This window comes from Brassica napus, chromosome A3 (assembly GCF_020379485.1).
Source record: "Brassica napus cultivar Da-Ae chromosome A3, Da-Ae, whole genome shotgun sequence".
Classification (NCBI taxonomy): Eukaryota; Viridiplantae; Streptophyta; class Magnoliopsida; order Brassicales; family Brassicaceae; genus Brassica; species Brassica napus.
Window position 1 is genome coordinate 5242722 of NC_063436.1, and position 17299 is coordinate 5260020.

A 17299-nucleotide genomic window follows, 5' to 3' on the forward strand; every position below is an offset into this window, starting at 1 on the left:
AATTTTTGAAATGTTGCAATACCTTTGAATATGACAATAAAATAATATTTTACTAATCTTTATATATATAGTTACGATTTTAATAATGAAATAATAATCCGAAAATATATATATAGAAGAAGATACAAATACATGTGAAAGTTTGAAATAATCTATTCAATAAAAAAAATGTACAGTAAACTTATTATGTTTTAAAAATTGATAGACACATATATTAATATATATACCAATTTAGAATTGAAACAAAATATTTATATAGAAATAAATGAAAACAAAAACTCGTGCGGTTGCGCGGATCGAGATCTGGTAGCTTTCTTAAAATTTAATGAATTTACTGAATTTTTGTTTTGTGAAAATATAATTTTAACCTATATTTTTTATATTTAAAAGCATGCATTTGAAAAGTGTAATTCTAATAATCAAAATTATCATATTCTAAGAATGAAACCTGAGCATTACAAAAATTATTTTATATATTTGGATGTCGGTTTATAATGCATGTGTATCTTTGAAATTAACAGGATGTCTTTCCCTGTCTGTCTTCACGCCTCTCTTCAGCCTCATAACATCTAAAAGGAAGAATAATATTTTATTAATCAGTAATATTTTTATTTGCGATACAACATTAATTTTTTTTATAAAAATCAAAGAGCAGAAGAAAAAAGAAGAGCGCTCACATATCCTAAATCCGTTGGTATTCTTAATAAATATATTGTACAAACAAACTATTGTTTTGTTATACTGGCGTTATCTTTACATTTTTTTAATATTTCAGTATATTAAAATTTGATAAGTTTTCTTATGTCATCATAGTGTGATAATTAAAATATTTATTTGTGTGTAAATCCATTAAAATAAAAAAAAATTAAGCATTAGTTTACAACATCACGTACCAAAAACTGACAGAATTTGTATGTTTAAAAAAAAAAATATTTTGTATTGACAGAACCAACATCAAACTATAAAATATTGTGTAGCATGTGTCATGGATTGTGAATTTATGTATATACAAACTTGTTTCTTCTATTGTATATACAGTTTGGAGGATAAAAGAGCAAATGAACGAAAGATAACTAACACAACAGTTGCGTGGTCATGTGATCAGGTTGTAGGGGATATTCATTATGCGGTTCATACGGTAGTTCATGGTAGTGTCCTTCTTCTCCGCCGTGACTGCCGGTGAGATCTTCAATTTGAGAATTTCAACACTCTGTTCCATCTTCTTCTACAATTTCACTACAATATCTTGCGTTCTTTTTTCGATCAAGTGTCTAAACTTCTGCATAGAAAGTACCAAGAACATGTACTGTGGTATTAGTATCACACTAGATTATCATCCCGTGCTATGCACGGGCGAATTTTGCTTGCATTCAAATTAGTTTGTTTTATAAATATCGAATATTTTACTTTTCTATCAAAATTAACTATTATTTTTGTCACATTTCTCTGGAGTTGGATAAACGGATAAGCTAAAATTATGGTGTCCCCTGAAACAAAACAGTTTAGAACTTTAGTTGGATTCTTTTGATTTTTTTCAGAGACCCATTTTGAAATAAAATTTTATCAAAAATAAGAAATAAATAACAATACATAAAAAATATTTAAAATATCGTATATGATCCATTTAGTTTTGTTTACAATTTTTTTTGGTAAATAAGTATTTAAAAGTATAAATATATTTATATGAAAATTAAAAATTAAAACTAAAATAGAATCTTAAAAATTAAACTTTTGATGAAAAGTATATTTGAAAGTAAATCGGATGCCCAGTAAAGAGATAAATGTCATATTAAAAATAAAAGAAAACATATCTTGGATTTGTTTTTGTGAACTTGAGTTTTGTTATTGTTCTCCATTCCCTTCTTCTGCGGTCATCAGTAATCTGGAACTTCAAAGATACAATATATATATATATATATATATATATATATATATATATATATATATATATATATATATATATATATATATATTATTTATTTGTATATAATAGACTCATACACAGGCTTTAAGAATATGCTATGCTATAAAAACCATATTTGAAAACGTTTCAAATCATAACAAACGTAAATACTCAATTCATATCAGATTCAGATACAAAACTCTGAGTTCTTTTGAAGATTTGCAGTAGAAATATACTTAACCATCTTCAATTTGAATCATGCAAAGAGAATTAAAAAGAATTAGAGAATGTTAATTTGAGAAGGAAAGAAAATAAATCTGAATAAAGGCCAAACATATATATGTATGGATTTTTGTGCTGCATTCAAAACAAAGAAATAAACGATGGAAAGAAAAAAAGAAAAGAGGGATAAATCCTATGCACCTTGGACTGTGATCTGATCTCTGTCTTGGTGTCTAAACTTGGTGAAAGATCTGATGAGGGTTTGATCTTGCTGTTACCTACTGGTACTGGTACAATCAAATTTATACTTTTTTTTTTTTTTTTGTAACAGGCTTTCAATTAAAATGCGGAAAAGAAATACAAGTATGAGTTTTAGCTCATAAGTTTTGAAAAGTTTTCGACAAGCATAGAGTTAAAGGAACCCTAGATGAAGATCCACAAACGAATCTTAAGAGAAAAGAAACAGAAATATATAAACTAGTGGTTGTTGTACCCTCGGCCACGACTAGAGATGTCAAATGGGCTGTCCATGTCCAATGGGCATGTCCAAATGGACAAGCTAGTTTATTGGACAATATTATTTTTAAGTCCAAATTGGACCATGTCCAAACTGTCCAGACCAAATTGGACCATTCCAAATGGGCATTCCGCGAGGCCCAATTAAAAAAACAGTGTTAAAATACAAAAAATTATATGCAACATAATTTCACTACATTTCATGGAGTTTAAAAATATAGATAAAGTTCATACATCATCCAATGGCCTAAATAAGCTTCATACATACATAGATTAGGTTCATACATTATTCAAACTCCAAAGCATAGATTAGGTTCATACATTATTCAAACTCCAAAGCATAGATTAGATTCATACATACATTAGATTAGGTTCATACACACATAATTAAACTTCAGTCTTTCCTCTCACTCCATCATTAGAGATTAACCTGCACAAGAGACCCCAACATTACCATCAAGCAAACAACAGAACGTCTTCTACATTGAATTGTGTCAGTTTCTAAGTGATTAAACCAGAAACACAATTACAGCTACAGCTCGTTTCTAAGTGATTATACCTTTAATTGTGTCGAGTCTTCTTCTTCTTTCCATTTCCTTCTGCTTCCTCATTGGCATCTTCCTGAACTTCCTCATCTAAATCGCATCCAGCTATCAAAAACAAGAAGTTCAATCAATAATTTCACATATCAAAGCTCAATTATAAATTCCACAAACTCACCAATCACTTCAAAACCACGAAGCCAGTTTCTAGCACAAATCAAAGCTTGGACATTTGATGGAAGAAGGCGGCTCCTGTACTTGCTAAGAACCCGACTTCCCACACTGAAGGATGACTCAGACGACACTGTTGTTATTGGGATGCATAGGACATCACATGCCATTCGAGACAGCTCCTTAAACCTGTTTGCATTGTCCCTCCAGTACTTGATGACATCTAACTTTTGATTTGCAACCATATCGAGCACAGGTTCACTCAGATACAAATCTAAAGCAGATTTCCTTGTTCCTGCTTGTTGAGAGAAGAACTCATAGAAGCCCTGCAAAAAAAAGAGATTATTAAAGCGTATGTTGAGAGAAGAATACACATCTGATTCTGGTAAATAATTTAAATAATTTAAGTAACTTACCCCATAACCAGATGGTAAAGCATTTGCTTCTACTTCTTGTGAACTATGCGCACTAGTATTCTTCTTGTAATCTCCATACAGCTTCATCATCCTTGTGAACAAACCCATGAACTAGAAGCAAACAAACCCATCTAAAGTTTACTAGAAACGAGCCATGATTCATGAACCAGAAACGCTAAACAAGTGAACAAACCCATCTCGCTAAACAAGTGAACAAGCCATGAACAAACCCATGAACTAGAAGCAAACAAACCCATCTAAAGTTTACTAGAAACGAGCCATGATTCATGAACCAGAAACGCTAAACAAGTGAACAAACCCATCTCGCTAAACAAGTGAACAAGCCATGAACTAGAAGCAAACAAACCCATCTCGCTAAAGAAGCAAACAAACCCATCAAGCGTGAACTAGAAACAAGCCATGAACAAACCCATGAACTAGAAGCAAACAAACACATTAAGCGTGAACTAGAAACAAACCATGAACAAACCCATGAACTAGAAACGCTAAAGAAGCAAACAAACCCTCTCAGACGCGAGTGAGAGGCGGGACGAGAGAGCTTCTTCGATCTAGGAGACTGAGAGAGCCGAGAGGCCCTGGAATCGCAAACCCATCAAAATCGTAACAAAAAAGATATGTAAACAAGCAAAAGTGAGTGAGGAGAACATACCTGAAGCGAAACGAAGAACCCTAAACGCAAACCCTTTTCAGAAGTTGACGGATCGAGAGTCGGGAGACTGGGAGAGGCAGATAGAGAGTCGGGAGAGGCGAATCGAGAGTCGGGAGAGGCGGATCGAGAGCCAAGAGAGGCGGATCGTCGCCGAGTTCTCTGAATCGAGAGAGAGAGAATCGAGACTGAGAGAGAGAGACAGTTTGAGAGAGAGAGAATCGCGATCTGAATTTTTCCCCAAATGAAAACCCTAGTTTTTTTAGATCATTGGGCCGCCCATGTCCAGATGGTTAAGCCCATCAAATTCGGAATTTATTGGACATCGACCCAATTGGACAGCTTTATTTATGGGTCTAATTTGGTTAGTCCAAATGGGTTTGGACATGGTTCGCCCATGGACATGAGGCCCATTTGACATCTCTAGCCACGACGACCTTTTTTACCTCTTCCACCGACGTTCGTCCATTCCATTTCTTGCAGTTTTTGTGTTGGTTTAATTGCCCTCCCACCTCTAGTTGTATTATAACTAGAAGATGCTCCAACCACCTCAAAACCAGATCCTTTCCCATAAGTTATCGGGGTCTCCGATTCCCTATAGAACTGTTGTGGAATGTGGGTGGGTTGAGCTGTGTGGACAATTTGTTGATCATTTACAAAAGATTCAGGGTCCTCTGAAATGATAGATTGTGATGGAATGACTTCCATAATAGGTGAATAAGAGAGAGCAACACTTGCTGCTGCTAATGTAGGGATAGTGACATCAATCTCTGAGCAAGAAGTAGAATGTACCTCATGCGATTTGGTGAATGGAGTGGCAATAGCCACCTCGGAAGGTGTTGCAATCGAAGACTCTCCTAAAGTCTCATGCGCTTGGTGAGCAGATGGGGAGCATGACTTACGGTTCAAATGGTCCACAAGTGTATTGGCTGAATTCTGTACCAAAGTAACTATATCAACCACTGGAATCTCTTCATTACTGTCAAGAGGTTCCTTAGTAACAGGAGCAGCATCACGAGGATTAGGAGGCTGTAGGCACCTTTTCTCCTTATGGCCTAGTGCTCCACATCTATCACAAGCGGTAGGAATCCAAGAGTATTCAACCTCTACTAAAAAAATATTGCCTTGCTTGTCATCAAGAGCAATTAGCTTTGGGAATGGTTTATCTAACTCAACTTCCACTAAAATTTTTGCTTCTCCCATAAGTGTAGGATCTAAGCGTGGCTTGTGTGTTAACATCGGTTCCCCCAAACCCGATGCTATGTGGCTAATGCCTAACCTAGAGAAGCATGAATCTGGGATGTTCTTAAGAGTGACCCATACCGGTAGCGTCGAAATCTCAGGGATTTTGAAAGAGGTTACTGGGTTCCAAGGAGATACAAAGAGGAGACAATCGTCGAAATTTATACTTTGAACTCTTTGTTTGCACTGTTCTATTGGTTATTTTTGGTCGGGGGTTATTGTTGTGTTGAGGTATGCCTTTTGGCCCCTCTGTTTTTTTCATACCCCTCTGTATGAGGATGAACCTCTGTAGTGTTTCTCTATCATTTTAATGGAATTTTCAGAGACAAAATGAAAATTGCTTGGAAGCTATATAAGAGATAGTAACTATCAGAACACGTTACATGATTGGAATTTGGAAGTTATAGTTGACATGATTTTTTTTAAAAAAAATCTGAACGTGTTGCTAGTGATATGAGAAATTTATGGCTTTAAACTTTTACCGTTGCTAAAAAATGTGATCGAAAGAAGACTTTTTAATTGATATTTTTTTAAAAAAAATATATGCACATGTGTCAAGACTTGATTCGTCAGGCGACTTGCGCTTTAGTATATAAGAGATTCTTCACCCACCGAAAAGATCAAAAGATCACCATTTAACGGAAAAAAAAAATCAGAGAAGTGAGTTTTTTGCGTCTGAGTGGACAAAAGTATTCTACCGACAAAGTTTTTTTTTCCAAAATAAGCAATTCAATATATAAATCATCAAAACCATATAATAAATGCGAGAGATCCCAGAATGCCACCCAAAGAGAAGCAACAAATTTGTTATTGGGATGCTCTTTATCCGGTACTAACACATAAAGCTTAGGTAGAAACAATAAGGAAACAAAAAAAAAACAGAACAACCAAATCAAAAGGAAAATAATCACAACAAATATAAAAAGTTTTTGAACTATTATCAAAACAGATATCAGGTTGTTGATTTCACTGGAAGGTGGAGAGTGGCACAGAGGAAGAAGGGAGACTGATAGAGTGGAACCAGTGCGAGCCTGTACTTCACGCGGTTTCTGACTCCCAAAGCCGCTGTAGCCGCCGTCTGAACCATCTACGTAGTATTGACATGCTGATCACCATCGACAACATGGCCACTGCTCCCTTCAATCTCGTTAACGCTTATTTATGTCCGCTTGAGTTCCTCTGTAATCAGACCCATTCCAAGATGATCTTGACTGTGATGGCAGCTTGGAGCGTGAGTTCGCCATTTTATTGGAAAAAAAACTTTTTTAAGTAGACTAACCTTTTTATGGTTGTAGATGCACCACCTTGAACAGAGGGAAGAGGGAAGAAGTATTGAAGGAGAAATCGTGGTTGCACTGAATCAAAAGAGTTAAGAAAGGCATTAATGACAGTGAATCAATTAACCTCGTAGCGGTACAGGGGATAAGAAACAAAGACGAAACGACACCAATACATCTCGACATGGGCGGATCTACAGTGTCCAAGGAGGAGGCAGCTGCCCCCCACAAACAACTACACTTTAGTTTATGTACATGGTAGTTATTAAAGATTCTTCAGCTCAGGTGGTAAAATACTTCATTTTGCCCCCACTGGTCTTCTGTTCGAATCTCCATCTGCCTCTTTAAGTGGTTTTTAATTATATGATCACTTTCCTTTTCTGATTTTATTTCTTTCTCGTTTACCTGTCATACCATTTTGTTCCTCACATAGTTACGTTATATTTCCTTTAATTATTTTGTTTCCTTAACAATTTATTCTACTATTTTTTATTTCATTTTTTTTTGTTTGTGAATTCATCTTATAGTCCTTTTCAAAACAATTATTCTAGCCATTGCAAATTTTTTTAAATATAGATATATATAATATATAAATAAAAAAATATTTATACAATAATATTAAATATAAATATATTAATTAATTAATTTATTCGCCCCCTCTCATAATATTTTCTAGATCCGCCACTGCATCTCGATCTAGTGTAAGGAGGATCACATAAAAAATAAGCACGTACTTCCCTCAGTCTGCTTCCATAGCCATTCTGAGACAGCGGAATCGTAAGCAGCAATGTGCTGAAAGGCCTTCCACGCAAGTTTCCTGCGGAATTGTTGGTCGTTCTGACCTCTTTTGAGATACTCCAAAACAGCTTAATAATCCTCTGAATCGACAACGATGAGGACATCTTTGTGGTTCTGTCCAACAACATTTATCATCAAGATATGAATATAAGGAATAAGTTTCATATGCACATATGTATACCTTAGCAGCTGCTCTAATCATAGTAGGACCACCAATGTCGATGTTCTCAATCCCATCCTAAAAACTGATCCCACCTGAATACTACAGATAACTTGTCTCAACCTTAGAAAATAAAAGGCTAATCAAATGTCCAAACTCACCAATGCCATGCTCATTAAGAGCTTCCATATGATGCTCCACATCTCTTCTAGCAAGGATACCACCGTGTATGTTTGGGTGCAAAGTCTTCACACGGCCATCAAGCTGCTTTTTCGAGAAGAAAAAAAAAACAAAATGAGAGGTAAGCTTAATATACCAAACTCAACTGCTTAATCATTACCACCAGCTAAAGAATGAAACTTTCAATTTCAGAAAAATGAGTAAGCGTCTCCACTTTGGTGACAGAGACTACAACATTCTCCAAGGTAGAGGCAGTTCCTCCATAGTGTATCTAAAGATGGACAAAAGGAATCATTTTTCAATCCATACACACTTATTAGGACAGAAACATAACTAAAAATTATGAAATAAGACATACCCTAACTCTTGAAGACCTTTGCCAAAAGTAGCTAAATCCTTCTTATCAGATAAAGATATCAAAGCTTGCTTCTTTCCTGATGTACACACGCCCATGTTATATTAAAAACCTTATTGCAAACAGAATATAATTGAAATCAGTCTCTGAATATGAACTTGCAGGTTAACACAAAAAAACAAACCAGAGGAGACCCATGACTGTGGCTGATTCTTTAGAGCTGTCTGAGACTCTGACATGGCTCGGACCGCAACGAAACTCGGATCTAACATACAGATTTAATAGCAGCATGGATCTTGACCTTAGATCGCTTGGTAGGGAGTGGAGATGAGAAGACAATTCAGGGGATGAAGAAGAAGCAGGGAAACTCTTGGAAGCTGAAGAGTTACGTCTAGTCTCAACCATATCTCGTCTTCTCAGAAGAAGAACCATGCGTTGTTAAGTTTAGGGCAAACAGCAAATGAACCCCAAGCTCAGGCCCACTCATTTTGGTGTGTAATTTGGCAAAAAACAAACGAAGCCCAAACCGAAAGCCCAACATGTCTGATGTAAATAAATGAAATGTGCTGATTGATGCATTATTTAATCCTACGTGGATAACTTTAGGACTCATGATATCTTCCTTTTAGTATAGGATAGATGTATGATCGACTCTAGTATTTATTTTAAACAAAGCACAAACTCAGTGGAAAGCTATTTCTTACTAGCCTACCAAATTCATACTGCAGTTGTAAACAATACCAGTTAAAATTCCGTATTTGTAACTTATCTTAAAGTTGAAATAAGCCATTTATTTACAACTTCAAAATTAATTTCTTATATATCTTTTGATTAAATATATTAACGACTTTAACCTAAATTACAGTGATCTTATAAACAAAAAAATCATTTTAGAAATAAGAATACAAATGAAATTATACTTTTATCACTATACTTAATATTGTTAAATATATATATATATATATTTATTTATTTGACATAATAATATATCAATGTGATTTTCTCGTTTTCTTTCCTGTAATGTTTTTAAACCCGATTCGGACACGAAATCGGATTACACTTTGAATCACTGAATCATTGGATCGACCGTAGTTGGATAATGAATCAATAGATTAATAAATTGTAATACATATATAAACATAATATTATTAACTATTAAAAAATATAAGATGATATCAAATTTTATTTACAGAATCAAATATATATTTAAAACTTTGTTTTAGTTTCAATTTTCATTCACCATAAATACATTATTTGACTACACATTGATTTTAACTAAAACTTGGCACAGAGTCACTAAATTTTTTTTAAAAAATTACATAGAAAAAATCTCCGAATTTGTTAAAAAAAATGTTTTTTAGAAAATCCTTACTAAATTGTTTTAGGTCTGGATATACCGGTTTGACCGCAGGTCCGGATCGGGTTTTAAAACACTGATTTTAACCGTAAACTTTCTATTCCAAATCACTAGTTTGTGTATCCTAGCATAATTACCTAATCGAATATTTCTTACTACATTGGGGGTGATTGGTTGGACTTTATCTCCCTACTTTAGCTTTATTTATTTTTAAATCACTAAATTTTACCAATCATGCTTTAGTTTTACTTTTAAAAATTAAAGTCTACATCAAGTTTTTATTTAATTTTACCAATCATGCTTTAACTTTATTTTTAAAGCTACAGCAAAAAAAAACAAATCAAAACTTTTTATTATGTATTTTAGGCAAAAATGCTACATCATATTTTTATAGGCTGTAGAATCTGTAAAATGTAAAAAAAATATCTATAATATCAAATAAATTATATAATCATAATAAAAAACTTTTATAAATATTTTAGTTTTGAATTTGAGTGTTTTTTTTAATTATTAAAATATTTAAATAATATAAATATTATTTACATATCACTTTTTAAATTACAATAAATTTTGATAATTTATAAAAAAATATTAATATAAATTATTTTAATTCATATAAAATAATAATTTTATATATACAACACATATTTCATATATTTTATTTTAAAATATCTACAACCTATAACTTACAGCTATAACAAATTTAACTACAACAAAAGTCTCTGCAGAAAAAATATACAGTAACAACTTTACAGCTACAACCAATTTATCTACAGCTAAACATCTACAACTAAATTTTTTAAGCCACAGTCGAACCAATCATCACCATTATCTTTTACCAAAACTTTATCCGCTCTAGAAGTAGTCGAAGAAATCGTATGCACTATGCTAATAAGATAACACCATCTCATGGCAAGTAGTACCTTTCTTGGTTTTCGGACCTACCTTCTTTATGGGAAATTAATACAGTATGTTACTAACTTTTGACATCTATTAAGTGTTAATATCATTATTCGTACTATATATAGCTAAATAGTAAGCTATATTTGTAGAGTGACCGACATAGTGGATACATTTTTAAAACTGAGGCAATAAATTATGTAAGTTAATCAATACTTATATAACATTTTAACAAAATAAAATTCAAATGGTTTGCAATGGGATTTTTGACGTAACATAAATATTTACTAACCAAATAGGGTGCTAAACTGCTAATGACATAAACCTAAGTATTTACTAATTAAGTGTCAATGTTATTTCGATCTCAAGTTGTTCTACACGTAGTCAATTCTTTTAGTTCATGTATCATTATTGGAATATTCTGTAATATCTTGGGATATATTAATAAAAAGTTATGTATATATAAGCCTAGCACTGGTTGCCAGTCAATTCAAAGCATTTGTGTATGTATGTAATGTATAATATCTTCGAGACCACGTGAAGTTATCAGATATTTACAACTTTTTTTGTCTTTATATTTAAAGAATAAAACCAAACTTTAAAGAACTTAAAAGAAAAAAAGCTTTCATCGGAGAAGAAGATGATTCATCAGAGGGTTCTGTCATAGAAACATCTAGAAAAAGAGGGAATATATTTTCTTTTCCACAAGATAACCTAGAAAGAAAGAAAGACCAAAGAAAACAAAAAGAACGAAGAACACAAAGAAGAAGAAAAAATGCAAGCTGGTTCGGTAATAAGCTTTTCTTTGTTCGATGTTGTTGTTGGAAGTTTTTCATTCGGTGAAACAAAGAACCAATCCTCATTTTATTTTATTTTTATACACTATTATTTTTATTTTTAATATTCTAAAATTCTCAATGTTTTGTTCTTGTATGGCTCTTTTATAGAGCTCGAAGACCGAGTACTCCTGGAATCTATGTCTAGATGTTCATTTTATACATGTTCTTTAAGAGAATGAGAGCTTCATGGTTTTGCATTTTGGCTGTTTAAATATTTTAATTTTGGAATAAAATAATTTGAAAAATAAAAATCTGAGCTTTATCGATCCCTTGTTTTTTTCATAGAACTTTGTTGTGAACTTGTGATGGGTTCTTAACTTTTAACTTATGTTTTATTCTTTGTCGGAAAACTTATCTGCAGCTCTCAAAGATCTGGCGTTTTGATAGTAATGTGGGCCCAGAAGAAGACATGGATCCTTCTTCATTTCAAGGTACGAGTTCTTCTTCATGTCGACGTGAACGTCTTTTGTCTTCTCACTGTTCTACTTTCATGCGTTTATTGGTTGATGCTTTTAGTAGGTCGCTAACACGACGTCGTTTTAATTGTCGGAACTGTTTCATATATGAACTTAAACGCTTTATTTCTCGCATTGGATTCGTCGTTCGTCGTCATTGTTGAAATTTTTGGTTCATGGGTTGTTGAGACTTATCGTTTTCGTTGACAAAGTTTTTAAACTTTGAATGATCTTTTACCCATTAAAAATCACAAATCGATCCCCCTTTTTGTTCTTCTTCCCACACTTGTTCTAGGGTTAAAGTGTTGTGCTTTTCCCTTTGCAGGTGTCGTGTGCACTGAGTTTCCTAAAAAGAAAGGTTTGAGTGTAAGCGAGAGAAGAGAACTGATCCACGCATTGTCCAAGCAGCCAGAAGAAGCTTCGGAGCTTTTAAACTCGTGGAGCCGGGACGAGATTATGAAGATCATATGCGCGGAGATGGGTAAAGAGAGGAAGTACACTGGTCTAGCCAAACCAAAACTCATTCAAAACCTACTGAACCTCGTCTCTCGTCCTCTCGGTGAAACCTCTTGTCTTGACCGTAAAATCTCGAGGAGGAAGAGACAGAAGACGACTACTAGTTACATCATCTGCTGCGAGAATTTAGCTTGTAGAGCTGCGCTCGGAAGTGAAGATACCTTTTGTAGAAGATGTTCTTGCTGTGTTTGTCAGAACTTTGATGATAACAAAGATCCGAGTCTATGGATTGCTTGTGAGGGTTGTGGTTTGTCTTGTCATTTGGAGTGTGCTTTCAAGGAAGATGGGTATGGGATTGGGTGTAATGATGATGTAAGAGGTCTTGATGGTAGGTTTCATTGCGTGTTTTGTGGCAAAGATAATGATTTGCTTGGGTAAGATTCTTGTAAGAAATATGAAAAAGACATCTGTTTGGAGAGTGTAGTGTAATAATATGTGTGTGAACTTACAGATGCTGGAGGAAGCAAGTGAAGGTGGCGAAAGAGACTAGGCGTGTAGATGTTCTTTGTTACCGTGTTTGCTTAGGACAGAAGATGTTGAGAGGTACAAGGAGGTATCAGAATCTGTTGGAACTCATGGATGAGGCGGTGAAGAAGCTGGAGGGTGATGTGGGTCCGTTAGTGAGTTGGGAGATGAAGATGGCTCGAGGTATCGTCAATAGATTTGATTCGGGATCACAAGTTCAGAAGCTGTGCTCTCTTGCAATGGAAGCTCTTGACAAAATGGTCTCACCACCACCAGAATCTGTTTCAAGACAAGGTTAGTTTTCTGCTTAGACATTACTTTTGTTTTGAAGTGTGTTCTGACTTTAGTTCTGGTTAGGTGACAAGATGAGCGCGAGAGTAGAAGAGGTTCAAGCAAGATCAGTCAATGTGAGATTAGACTCCGAGGAGCCGTCTTCTTCTTCGCAAAACCGGGTCACAGGTGTGAAGGATGATGGAGAGGAAGCAGGGAACAGGCAACGCCATTTGACGAACTCTAGCAGTGGACTTTGTAGTAGTAATCCATCTTTGGCTGAAGATGAATCCAACAATGTCAGTAAAAGCTGCTGCAAAGAAAATAGTGACAATAACAACGCTGAACACTATAGTGCAGGAGAAGTAGAATCTGAGATTGAAGAGGAGAGGGTCTTAAAAAGGAAAGTCAACGAGATAGAGAGAAGAGACTTGTTTGTAATAACACCCTGCAAGAGAGACGCATTTAACGGCAAGCAAGGAGGGAATAAAAGATCCAAATCAAGAACATCAACCAAGAAACCTGAGACCAATGTAGCAGAAAATGGAGTAGGAGGAGATAAAGACTTGGGTCATGTAGTGAAGACCACTAGATGTTTAGAGCAAGAAGGGCATATAGACAAGAGTTTCAGGGAAAGTTTCTTGACATGGTATAGCTTAAGAGCTACTCATAGAGAAGTTAAAGTAGTGAAGGTTTTTGTAGAGACTTTCAAGGATGATCTGTCTTCTTTGGGACAACAGCTTGTGGATACATTCTCAGAATGTATACAGAGCAAGAGATCATCAACAACTGGTGTTGTACCTGCTGGAATCTGCCTCAAGTTCTGGCATTAAATCTTTTGAAATCCTGTCTTTTCTTTTCCTATCAAACTTGCTTAATATTTTATCTAAACCATAACGATGTTTTGGAATGGAAATAGGTAAGGTCTCTAACACCCCCTTTGCTTCTAATGTATAGTGCAAAACGCAAAATGAAAAAAGCCCAATTTCAACTAAGTCCTACTCTACAAGTTAGAGCATGGAGATCACACACATATAATTAACGATTCGTGTGAGATGTTTGAAATACCTTTGGATCTGTGACCGGACAAAGGGCCAGACACAAGCACTGATTGATGGTCAAATGTACCTTTAAATATAATGAAACCAAAATACTTTAACGAGTGCAAGTCTCATCTCATCCACATATCGATATTTTTATTCAAACTCAGTTTCTTTCTATAGTATAATAATACGATGAACATCTTCACACCACCCTTCACTCATTTCTTCATCGTACTGCACAATCCAAATGTAACTTTATCAACCCTATGGTATTAGCAAATGACAGAATATGTAAAATAGAGGAAATTAACACAAAAAATGTAAAATAGAGGAAAAAACTACTAGTATTCTGTTTATAATTTTATATAAACGAAAGATTTGTATGTTTTGAAGTTTGAAACACGCAAAAGGGTTCATACAGAATATAAAAGGCAAAGAAAAGTAAATTGAAGTTACCTGTACGAGAAAGGGAGGAGTATCATTCGAGCACTTTCTTGGGGTCAAGCTGTCCACTGGAGTAACTTGAAGGAACCGCGGAGAGCTCGAGTCTTCCTTTCCATTCTTCACCCGGTTTCAATGTGATCGGCCTTTCGATAGCTGCAGCTTCAACACAAAGCATATGCTTATAGTCTTCATCTCCCAAGTCTGATATCGTCTTTGACCTCTTATCCCATGGATTCCACACCACTGAAAAATATGAGTATGACTCAGTTTTTGCTTCGTGATATACTGTATACAAAACTAGTTTTACGTCTTACCGGCATCAGCAAGCCCGTCTTTGCGAACAACGAACGTCCTCTTCTTCTCGTGGTCCAAAATAGCAATCTTCGTAGGAGTGCTCAGGTAGATCTTGTCAGTCTTGAACAAGTAAAAGTTTTTTTTTGAGTGATGATACAAATAGATATCTCAGAAAGAACGGAGAGAATGGGATTGCAAACTTACTTCGGATTCAAAAGTTATAGCATCACCTTGTTCCGTAAAGCGTTCTCTGTTCTTCAAGTTGTCTAGATAATCCAGCGTCTCTAATCCTTCAACCCGTACTTCACTGTACACAAGCAAATATATAGGAGTTCAATGCAATATAGCTCCACACTTTTGTAAAATGAAAAGTAAAACTGCACCAAGTTGGCATGAAAATACATGAATGCAAATGAGAGTACCTGATGTCCGAGACAGAGAAATAGGTGTGATAAGCAAATGTGAATGTAAACGGCTTTCCATCAGAGTTTGTGTTTCTGATACGAGATGTCAGTGTCAATTCTCCTTCAGATCCCAAGTCCACCCTCATCCGGAACTCAAAACTGAAATGAATACACACCGAGATGATAGTTAGTAATGTCCTTCAGCTCTTTCTTTGTGAGAGTTGATGAAGAAAAAGTACCCAAGATTCTATGTAGACATTTCTAGCTTAATACGTGCATGCATACTGTTCTAAGAAGATATAAAGAGCCGAGTTTTGAAGAACCTTACTTGTGAGGCCATGCCTTCAGATCATCTTCACTTGGCCTTAGGATCAGGTCAACGTAAGCATTAGAAGAAGAATTCGTTGGCAAAGGAGGTGGGCTAGCATCGACTTCCCAGATCCTGTTTCTAGCGAATCCATGTTGTTCGAGTGTACCAAAGTTACTGAACTGCACGCACAAAAAACATAATTTCATGAGCATATTTGACCAGTAAAATGGAACTAACAAAGGAAGAAATATACACTTACTTGTGGAAAGCATAGTGGAATCCCTCCACGGATTGGTTTTGGAGCCTTGAATACAGCCTGCACAATGCATAGAGCATGGTATCAGATCTCTATTGCTTTGAGCTCATACACTCACGTAACCAGGCAAAACAAAAACTATTCTTATGAGCAAACCACTAACTAGATTGCAAAATAAAATTATCAAATTCATTCACATACTTCTTTAGGAAACTAAGCTAAAGAAGTGAAGATTCCTTTCCTTTAAAGTAACAATCGATGTAAATAATGAAATTTAAACAATTTTTTCCCCAAATCTTTCATCAACTTCCTAAAACCAAACAGAGAAAGAACATGAGATGCATATAACGATAAATGTTTAGCATCCAACTTTAACTATTCTCCACAAAGTCAAGTTAAAAGGGACATAACCTTAAGCATTTCTAATGTAGTTTGAAAGAATATTAAATAAGATGGAAGATGGTATTGATCTGCAATACCTTGCTACTGAGGTGAAGTAACTCTTCTCCATTCTCATTCTTCCAAGAAGTCACATGTCCACCATACAAGTATACCTGCATTTCGATCAAGATCACTAAAATTAAAGGAAAAGTAATCATACAGAGATGAGAAAAAAATGAGCAGAAAGCTCACTCTGTTTGTTAATTCACATCATCTCTCTAAGAAACCACAATCTATCATCATCGCTACACGATTCTCAATACTCTTTATATTACCCTATAGATTCATAGATCACGCTTACATTTTACACATTGATCAAGCAATATAAAGGCACAGATCCGGTTCTTCCGTTAATCAAATGCATAACACAATCACACGAGCTAGGGATCAACAATCGCAATCAAACGAGAACATCGAAGATCTAAAATCTCAGATCAATCTCCGCGGAGCAGAAGCAGCAACTACCTCGGCGGAGCGGTTGCGAGACTCGCGGAGGATGATTTTGTCGAGGCCATTGATGCCTTTGGCGAGCTCAAAAGAAGGACGCTCCGTCGCCATGGATAATAATAGTACAGAACGAAACTATCAGAAACAATTAACGAGATCGATATCACCGTATACACCCACCCTCGCTTCTACTCTACTTCTACTTCGTCTTCACTACTCCTCTCACTTTTTGCCGTTTTTGATTTTTTTTTATTTTTTTATACTCCGTTTTATTTGGGTTATTATAATAAGTGACAAAATAAAATTTTAAAACATGGGATTAATGAAGATTTACTGACCACCTGATTAAAGATTAGATTTTATTCACATTGTTTCTTCAATCTTATATATTAAAACAGAAGTCATGACT

The 17299-nt window shown here is 34.9% G+C and overlaps 3 protein-coding genes across 5 annotated transcripts; 1 reads left to right on the top strand and 2 right to left on the bottom strand.

Moving 5' to 3' along the window:
* Positions 1-2817: 2817 nt before the first annotated feature.
* Positions 2818-9580, bottom strand: LOC111214559 (zinc finger BED domain-containing protein RICESLEEPER 2-like). Of its 3 annotated transcripts, none has more exons than XR_007333307.1 (6): positions 8634-9580; positions 8453-8528; positions 3771-8365; positions 3362-3680; positions 3201-3291; positions 2818-3071 (listed from the first exon to the last, which is right to left on the bottom strand). XR_007333307.1 is itself a non-coding variant. In XM_022717516.2 (5 exons), exons 2-4 carry the CDS (start codon positions 3876-3878, stop codon positions 3203-3205), a joined length of 516 nt encoding a protein of 171 aa, XP_022573237.1. In that variant the 5' UTR covers positions 3879-5111; positions 5230-6165; the 3' UTR covers positions 2818-3071; positions 3201-3202. The 3 variants fall into 3 exon arrangements, 1 of the variants encoding a protein (XP_022573237.1); XR_007333311.1 differs by having other exon boundaries at positions 3771-7868; positions 7936-8528; XM_022717516.2 differs by lacking the exons at positions 8453-8528; positions 8634-9580 and having other exon boundaries at positions 3771-5111; positions 5230-6165.
* A 1542-nt stretch (positions 9581-11122) lies between these two features.
* On the top strand, positions 11123-14246 carry LOC106436598 (protein VERNALIZATION INSENSITIVE 3). The gene is made up of 5 exons (XM_013877557.3): positions 11123-11496; positions 11907-11976; positions 12326-12890; positions 12968-13275; positions 13339-14246. The coding sequence occupies exons 1-5, from the start codon at positions 11482-11484 to the stop codon at positions 14082-14084; spliced, it is 1704 nt and encodes a 567-aa protein (XP_013733011.1). The 5' UTR covers positions 11123-11481; the 3' UTR covers positions 14085-14246.
* Positions 14247-14362: 116 nt separating this feature from the next.
* Positions 14363-17167, bottom strand: LOC106436605 (putative glucose-6-phosphate 1-epimerase). The gene is made up of 9 exons (XM_013877568.3): positions 16909-17167; positions 16482-16556; positions 16006-16062; positions 15765-15925; positions 15455-15595; positions 15237-15339; positions 15053-15152; positions 14751-14981; positions 14363-14528 (listed from the first exon to the last, which is right to left on the bottom strand). The coding sequence occupies exons 1-8, from the start codon at positions 16999-17001 to the stop codon at positions 14773-14775; spliced, it is 939 nt and encodes a 312-aa protein (XP_013733022.1). The 5' UTR covers positions 17002-17167; the 3' UTR covers positions 14363-14528; positions 14751-14772.
* Between the last annotated feature and the right edge of the window lie 132 nt (positions 17168-17299).

Coding starts and splice junctions, on each gene's coding strand:
- LOC111214559 (XM_022717516.2), bottom strand. CDS start 3,878: ATGGGTTTGTTCACAAGGATGATGAAGCTGTATGGAGATTACAAGAAG. Junction 3,681..3,770: donor CTTTACCATCTGGTTATGGG/GTAAGTTACTTA, acceptor TTTTTTTTGCAG/GGCTTCTATGAGTTCTTCTC. Junction 3,292..3,361: donor TCGTGGTTTTGAAGTGATTG/GTGAGTTTGTGG, acceptor TGTTTTTGATAG/CTGGATGCGATTTAGATGAG.
- LOC106436598 (XM_013877557.3), top strand. Junction 11,977..12,325: donor GGATCCTTCTTCATTTCAAG/GTACGAGTTCTT, acceptor TTCCCTTTGCAG/GTGTCGTGTGCACTGAGTTT. Junction 12,891..12,967: donor AAAGATAATGATTTGCTTGG/GTAAGATTCTTG, acceptor GTGAACTTACAG/ATGCTGGAGGAAGCAAGTGA.
- LOC106436605 (XM_013877568.3), bottom strand. CDS start 17,001: ATGGCGACGGAGCGTCCTTCTTTTGAGCTCGCCAAAGGCATCAATGGC. Junction 16,557..16,908: donor CTCGCAACCGCTCCGCCGAG/GTAGTTGCTGCT, acceptor ATCGAAATGCAG/GTATACTTGTATGGTGGACA. Junction 16,063..16,481: donor TACTTCACCTCAGTAGCAAG/GTATTGCAGATC, acceptor TGCATTGTGCAG/GCTGTATTCAAGGCTCCAAA.